We start from the raw sequence: 8,626 nt of genomic DNA, 5'->3' as shown, positions 1-8,626 counted from the left end.
AAGGCAGTATTGGGGTGAGCCTTCAGAAGCTTGACGATGGGGTCGATATATTCGCTCTTGTATCTGCTGAGCTCACCAACCTTTAGCTCACCGTTGGATGCCTTAGCAGCACAATCACGGCCTGGGAGATCATAGATGACGAGACCCAGGATGTTGGTGCATGGCACATCGGCGACGGCAGGTTCGATCTTTGCAATGTTCGCAATGGTATCGCTAGCAGGCGTGTAAGTAACAACAAATTGAGCTAGGGGCAATGTAAGACGACTCACATCCATAAGAAAGAACCGACATCAGCAACCTTTTTGGCAGCATCAGCCAAACTGGAGTCGGACAACTGCTCGACAGCGGCGTTGACCTCATCCCGGTAGAACTTGTTGGGATGAAGAGTGTACTTCTTGAAGACGTTGGTGCTGGCGTCAAGAGTAACAGCAGAAGAACAGGCAGACCCGGCTTGTCGGGGTACCTCCTGACCGGTCTCAGTTGGTGCTGCGAGGGCTGTGGCGACCAGAGTCGCCACAGCACTAGTCAAGTACTTCATCTTGCCTCAGATCTATCCCTCTATATAGAGAACAGATCTTGACTGAACGAGCAGCATCAGGATTGAGAAGAGGTGGGAGGACGTCAATTTATATCAGCCAAGAGGCGATAAAGCAGGGACATCTGCTTACATGGCGGGACATCTCATACTCGAGTCCCTCGAGAGATTCCAGCAATAAGGGATCAGGCCCGCCACTGGCGATAGTCTTCGGCTTAGAGGCTCCGAGCAGCTCACGAGGGGTTTTCAAGGATCATCCACTCGGAAGCGGAGATGCGTATCTGTGAGGAGGGTTCGCTCCCCTGTAGGTGTACCAAAGAGTGCCTCAACTTTTCCATATAAAATTCATTTCTGAATAGCTAACCACCAACGGCCCGATTGGGCGATGGACTCCGTCAACTGTACAGCAAGTGTGGAGAAGGAAAGCGTGATCGCAATATGTGCTCTTTATTTCCCCGTCATGCACCTGTGCCCAGCCTTTCCGTGTAAGCCAGATCAAGAAGAATACCCCTTGCATAGAGATTTACGAGGGATTTGCGTAGAGGCGAACTGCGCGTGGGCGTGTTGTGTGTTAGTAATTGTGAAAGCTCGCAAGTCATGAACTGTAAGAGCAATCTGCGAAGGCGAAGATGGCATACAATTGGAGGAAAGATACATCAATGTTTAGTTTCATTAATTAGTAAGAGTGGTTTGAGTAGAAGTTGACAATCCAAGGCGGCAAACGAAGAATTGCCGACATGTCAGTGCTGCCATTGGACACCCTGATTGTAGACTCCACAGATTAGAGCTCTCAAGGCAATGCATGATTCGCCTCGTGTACCCAAATGCTACTCTAGACGAGCGGGGTGTACGGTTGATCTGGAACCAGGCAACGTTTTGGAGATGCCATACAAGAAGTCACTACAGATGGTAAGCTTTCGCTAATGAGCTTGTTAGAGCGCGACCCGCATCTTGGTATAAGACGTCACATTAAGATCCTCGTAATCGGAAGTCAGTGGCTATCTGAAACGGGATCTATAAAATTAGAGTGATATACCGCGTGTATAGTGAGCCGATTATTTCAGAGCACTTATTAACCGGCATGATAGCCCAGATCAACGGAACACTCGTTTGCTCATTTGTGAAGCTCCTAATGTAACTCGCTCGTCCGAGCCGGCTAAAAGCCGTCAACTCTCGGCTGCCGGCGACAGCTCTCGGCACGGAGCAAGAGACGTCGACAACCCTAAACGGGATAGAGAAAAGTATATCAAATTACTTGCTCGACACGAGTAGATAGCTCTGTACGCAAAAGGGAATTGGCTTTCACAACCGCCTCTCACGTGAGGTCCTTCAAATTTGTTGTGGTATTTATCTTCCGTCTCACGGAATTGTGCCGGTGGTGATACTATTCAGAAAGGTTTGTTTGCGTTGAACGGATATCGTTGCCGAGGAAGTGCTTGACATGTACGATCATAGAGGTTGTCTCCACCTTGAACCATTACCGCGTGTGAAAATTCTCCGAAACTTCTTTTTCTGTTACAAATTTGACTTGGCAGGTCCACGGAGGGTCTCCAGTTTGAAGCAAGCCAAGTCCCTGCCGCCCCTTGGCCGATGAAGATCTTCTTTCTTTCCTGGTTCCTGCTTTTCTCGAGCAGCACTAGCAAATAAGCGTCTTGGCTAGGAAAGCTTGTGAATAATCACCAAAGCTTAGTTTGACTTGAGAGACAAGCTAGAGATCAAATGCGTCCGCTTTGACTATCAACATTTCTGAATCTGCTGTTATATGCGACAAAGTCACGGATCTAGTACAAGAACAAGGATTTCAGATCTTGTCTGCTGTAACTTTTTCCGAAACGCTTACTCTTTATGTAGAAATAGGTTTTATTAACTGGTCCTGTTGATCTACATCGTGTTCATAGCTCGTGACGTTGACAAGTATTCAATTTACAACTTGAACAAGCTTAACCCAAACACGTGTTCCTTCAGCGGGAAGCGGCACTTTGTTTCCCTGCCGTTCAGTCCCTAATTGCCCTCCATCCGAAGTTACATGATAATACGCCGCGGTTTTGTTGCTGCTGCTGATTGATTCGGATGATACCCAGACAACAGTTGCATTGACCACCGGGCCATGCTCAAGCTGGGCCATATTCAATGAGACAACTTTGGTTCTGAGGTCATAAGTGAAGCTCTCAATAATTCCCGCGTCAATCCTTATCTCAATGCCGAGCGGTCCTATAAAGACCTTCTGGCGTACCGGGTCACGAGTTGCAACTGTGGCCACATCATTGATTATATCGAGATTACCACCAAATGCTACAAGCCCGACATCCCCGTCATCAGAGAGATATGTGCCCGACCCAAGTGTTAGTCCTACGAAGTTAGGGCCGTAGTCGCCGCTATATCCGTCCCAAAAGAGGTGTTCTGGCCATGCATCTGGGATATATCCCGTCAGCTATCTTCAATGGAGTTCATGCGAATTTTATCCAGCTCTCATTTTCCAGACCTGGAAGGAAGTAGATGACTTACGCATTGCACACGCAGCAAAGCCGTCTTGGTTGATATTGCTAAGGGGGCCGCTTGTTCCTCCATAACCAACCCGAAGAAGATATGAGTCCGAAGTATTGTCGCGAAACGAAGACAGCATAACTAGGGCATTGAGCCCGGAACCATAATGATGAATCTGACGCTCCACTGTTTTGAGCTTACCAGTGACACTGATCAATTAGCATACGTTAACAAGCGGTGGAGGAGCTCTTTACCTACCTGAAATCCCAATAACGACGTGCATTACCATTGTATGCCCAGTGAGGGACGGTTGGCATATAACCCAACACACTATTTCTGGTGGTGTCACGCATACCGTTTTCTCCGAAATATCTGATAAGTGCGTCAGGGCTGACCTTTAGTTGTGGTGACTTATCTTACCTGGCCCAGTAGTAAACCCCTTCTTGTCCAGTTGAATCCCAAGCCTGTTCGCTTCCAAACGGATACGGTTGTGTTAGCCACACATCAACGCGTGTTCTCATTGCTTTTGTTAATTCGTCTGCCGCTTCTGTTTTGTTCTCCCTTACAAGATCGGCTAGAATTTCCCCGAATACTGTTTCCCCCATGAGGCCCTTATTACTGTAAGCAATGTCGGATTGCATTCCTCGAATAATGGTCTTGAATGCAAGATCAATGTACCAGTCTGAATCATGGACTTTGAGGAGTCCAGGATATGCTCTTCCTACACGATACAGAGCCCAATATGCTGCCGCTGGCCAAATGTAGTTATAAGCACGGTTAATTTCGTAAGCGTAATCTTTGTCCATTCCCGTGTTCCACTTGAAGCTTGTGCTATAGTTGTATCCAGGTACTTCTGCTGGCTCATAGAAGAAAAGGCCTCTCTTCACACCGAGATTATCCTTATCCTGTACGCGGTTGAACAGCACCTCGTCAACGAAGGTCTCAAGCTTGTTAATTTCATCTTCATGAGGTTGAAACGTTTGCTTAATGGCGAGGGCAACGTATGCACCAGAACCGCCCTCATCGCTCAGGCCAGCTACCATGATCTGGGAGTCTTGCTCGACAATGGCATTAACCTCATTGTCATAAGCCATAATAGATGGGGCACGGCCAAATGGGTCAGAAGTGTCGTTGAACCAATGTTTGGTGGATATGAACCGACCAAGATCATTGACAGCGGAGGATGAAGACTTGGTTACATAATAATGTACAGTCTGCACCTTGCTGTCTTCGTATACTATGGTCAACCGCACTCGTCCCCATGCGTTCGGAGATGGCTGAACAATATATGTCTTGTTGTCCTGCTCAATGAATTCTATAGCTCCTGAGGGATCCACAGAAATGGAGGCAACTGCCGCCGAGTGCTGAAGGAAAAGCTTCCCGGTCACGTCTCGGGGAATAATGTATCCTGGTATGCCAATGGCTGTTGGAGAACTCAGCTTCCGAAGTGTATGATCAATAGATCGAATTCCATCCCTAACCACTGTAAATCTGACACCGTATTCGCGCGATTGACCTGGTCTTATAACTACCGAAGTCGCTGGGTTCCACGGATTGACTCCTTCCCATTCGTTCTGGGCATAGGCTTTGCTGTGAATTTGCCATTCGAAAAATCCTTCGAAAGCATTGCTTTGGATTGAGGTATCGCCATGATGCTCCTCTTCCAGATATCGATATGCCTCCAATGGAGTATTGCCCAGAGGTGTCACCACAAGTGCTGGGCCAATCCCGCTTATCGGAGTGACACGAAGATGGCCGGCGTCTAAACCTATGTATGGGTCCATGAAGGAACACTTTTGATACATGTTCGAAGCGTTCCTTTTCGTGAATATATTATTCACAGCCGCTGGAATACCCAGACTGCCCAACTCAATACTTTTGTTCCCAGTGTTCTTAATTGTGAATTTCAGCCCAAGATCGCCAGATACGTCGATCCATTCTCTCACAACTTGAAGAGGACCGTCTGTCAGATTTGTCAAGGTTGGCGAAAGCTCGTACGCTGCTAAAGCGCTTGTATTGATTCGATTCACAGGCACTCTTCGAAAGGCTGAATCACTGCCGGTCCAACCCTTGGAACAAGTCTCTCGATATCGAATTGTGATGTCCCCCCATTCGTAAGTAGTATTCTGCAGTCTTTTTCCAGCCAACATGAAGTCATAAGGGAGAAAATCAAAGTCAACACCAGTTGGTTGTAGTGAGACTAAGGTTCCTGAATCCTTAATGATCTTCGCCTGCCAATTGCTAGTCGTGAGGTTGAGGAGGCCATTTTTGAAACCCACATCATCCTGACAAGAGGCGAATGGCAGCGTAAGCAATAGAAGTCCTAAGAGTTGCAGCATGATCATCTCAACTGAAATCTGGTGTTGCCTAGAATTCCTAACAGCCGGCATCATGAGTGACATAGAATATCTTTGGACTGATAATTTGACATCAACTTCTTATAGCCGTGGTGCTTCAAGCCTTAGGGTTGATCTCCTCCGAAAAAATTGAGACTGGTCCAGGGAATGCATTCCCGGTTCTCTCTTTCTGCCATTTCTCCGACGACACAAAAGTCTACATGAAGCAGTCGAATTTCGGGCACAAGTTACGGAAGAAAGGGTAGCGAAAGGCTAAGGATCCTTGTGTCGGTGTCAATGTCCCTTCGCAAGTCTAGACTTTTCACAGTAGCTCTGACTTCTCAAGTAGGGAAGGTGTAACACAAGGCCATGATCCACTCGATAAACTCTGACAAGTGTCAGTGGTGCGCGTACAGTGTGCCTTATGTGAATTAGGCAGGCGACAATGTGACCCAAATCACAATGTTTTTCAAGAAGGATCTGTCTTCGACCCAGCTCCATAGATTTCTGCTAAACTTTATACAAACCCTATTTAAGCGGTACCGTTTGAGGAAATATATGCATACGTTCATGCTTGAATTATGTCGCTCTGCATTGAGTCTGTTCGTATAGCATGTCGCATTTCGTGCAACACTTTGTCAGAACAATAGCACCCCAGTGACCCTATTGAGGTCCATATTTCTCGGTATAAATAGCTGCGAGCCTCAGAAGTGTCCAGGTGAGTTCCAGTACCTCTGGAATCAGACTAATGGATGCTGACAGCTGTTTGCGGGGAGATGCAGTAGTTGAATATGGGGTTACATTACCCCGCGAAACCCGTCATTATATTTCACCGAGACGTCAGTCCGAAGGTACAGGATTGAATGACTTCACAATATGATAAGATGTCCGTCTTGAAAGTACATATCCTAGTCAACAACTAGGATCTCAACGAGATAGCACATGACTTTGGTAAATGAATTATAGCAATGGCTTCTAGACTTAAGAGCCTTTCAATACTAAAAATAATACATGATAACCTGTCGTCTACTTCACTTTTGGGTGACAAATCTCAGTTGAGCAGAGCAGTACTGAAGTTGCTTTAGTGAGAAATTCCCCTTGTTCATGAGGCGTCTTGCTTCAAAACTATGAGTACGTAATCTTGAGTCAGATCGTCTGATGCCGTCCTGAGGAAACAAATCCATAAACTCATATCTTAGCAGTAGACCTTCTTAAAATAGTACAGATAGAGATCTATTCAGTATTACCTTATGGGCCATCGGGCTTGAATTAAAAGTCCATAACTTCGCATCAAATCAATTTGTTACTCATACCTGATGCGTATAGCGTTGTAGGATGTGTATTAGATTCACTATAGCATTGGAGTTCCTGGAGGTAACCCATAATTCGCAAGACCTCCATCGATCACTCGAATAACGGGACTTAGCCAAGTTTCCCAGTCATTGAGATCCGTAAAGTTTCCGCCCCATTTTAAAACAGATATCAGCATACGATAATCCCCAACACTAGTAGGGGCCAAACCACCACTGTCCTCGAAAGCGTCATTAGGCGATATCACCGCGAGATTTTCCCAGTCCAAGAATATCATGGCCGGTCTGTACGGCAGATAGCCACCAATAAGACCATACGTCGGGGTAACACCATCCGGAAGAACGTTCCTGTAGGTCTCGGTCGTCAGGACGTAGTTCCACTCAACAGTATGGTCATATCCGTAATAGGTAGGCTTGAAGGTCGTGTTTGCTGCGAGAAGGTCTGCACGGCAGAGATAGGTGGGCTGGAGGACGTTGACCAATGGGCCCACCTCTAGCTCATCGATAATGATGGGTTTTTTGTCTAGGACCTGAATTCCCGAGCCATTGTAGTATGTGAAATTACCATTGTCTTCATTGTACGTCCATACGACAGGCCACGGTACTGCAGGACCGCTTGGCGATATGGTGAGGTTGGACTGATCGATATATTTGGCGTCACGCCTCGAATACGGAAGTCCGACGTAGGGAATTGTGAATATCTGCTCGGTGCTTGCGGATATGGATATGAAGCCCGACATTATGGGCACTTTTGTCTCATCAATGTCATTTGGCGCCGTGACTCTGAAAAAGACTGTGACAGATTGCCCTCGCGGAACCAGAAGTTTGGAGCTTGTATATGCCACTTCGGCGTAGATAGCAAACTCGGGTTGCGTGTCCCAGAGCGGCTGCTGGACCTGAAAAGGATGGACACCGAATGGCAGATATTCCATTAATGCAGCTCCGTTATGCGTGATCGTGTAAATCTGTGTGACAGCGGCATTGTTGGTAATCGTAAAGTTGAATAACTTTTCTGCAAAATCATTTGTATCTCCAAGCGCAAATTGTGTTGGTGTTATGGTGGTATCGGAAGTAATGGCTTTGTACGGGTTGATAAGACCGGCCCCTTGTTGCACAGCGGTGGCTAAGAGGGAAGGATAGTACGCAGAAGACACTGGAGTCGCTGTGCTCTGCAATAATTCGCGGATCTCCTGTATGCTATAATCTGGAAACTGTGATTTGACTAAAGCGTACGATCCGGCTACGAACGGGGTTGCCATCGAAGTGCCTCGAAGCGCGGCATATCCGCCACGATACCCTAGCGGCCAAGTAGAAAGTATGGTAGCTCCGGGAGCCGAGAACTGAGGCTTTAATTCCAATGTATCCCAGGTAGGCCCAAAAGAGCTAAAGTAGCTAATTTTACCACCAGTCTCCATCAATGTGCTTGACACACTGTTGTCAGTGAACTTAAGCTTGTAGTTGGGATATCCACCAGCCTTGGCATAATTCGATACCAAAGTTGCGCCGTCACTGCTCAGAAGGTTCGTATAAACTGTGCTGTCACCAGCCTGTTCCAGGAGCACATATTGGTCGTCGTATGGAGATGATGTAGTGAGGGTGTAGTCCATGATGTAACTGAAGCCATATTCGGCCCAGAAAGCTTCCTTGTCGGCAAAGGCACACTCTGACCCGTTGTTATAAAAGACTATAATGGTCTCTTCCGGATTTGTTACGACCTCAGAGGCTTTTATCCAGTCACTCGCATAGCAACCCGAGCTTTCCATAACATAGACATTACGACCAGCCGATGGGGAATCAAGAGCCCAGATGGAGGCATAGCTAATGTTTGTACCTTCGCTGTCGAATGCGGAGTACACAACCGGGAATTGTGTGTTCTCAATAGATCCGACAGAGATGACATCGGTGCCAATTCCTGGGCTTGAGGGAGTAAACAGACCATTCTCTCCGTCATTACCGGCGGC

General features: G+C 47.0%; 1 protein-coding gene across 1 annotated transcript in view; it reads right to left on the bottom strand.

Moving 5' to 3' along the window:
• Nucleotides 1-538, bottom strand: part of UCRPA7_2769 (putative exoglucanase 3 precursor protein) — a gene marked incomplete at both ends in the record, with an annotated part of 1,304 nt that extends 766 nt beyond the window's left edge. The window contains 2 exons of the mRNA XM_007915339.1: nucleotides 77-213; nucleotides 270-538. Of these exons, the coding sequence (XP_007913530.1) occupies nucleotides 77-213; nucleotides 270-538 (406 nt within the window). The remainder of the gene's footprint in view (nucleotides 1-76; nucleotides 214-269) is intronic.
• Nucleotides 539-8,626: the final 8,088 nt, after the last annotated feature.

Source organism: Phaeoacremonium minimum (assembly GCF_000392275.1).
Source record: "Phaeoacremonium minimum UCRPA7 unplaced genomic scaffold PA7_03_scaffold_195, whole genome shotgun sequence".
Classification (NCBI taxonomy): Eukaryota; Fungi; Ascomycota; class Sordariomycetes; order Togniniales; family Togniniaceae; genus Phaeoacremonium; species Phaeoacremonium minimum.
Note: the sequence above shows the minus strand (reverse complement) of the source record. Positions and strands in the feature narration are given on the sequence as shown.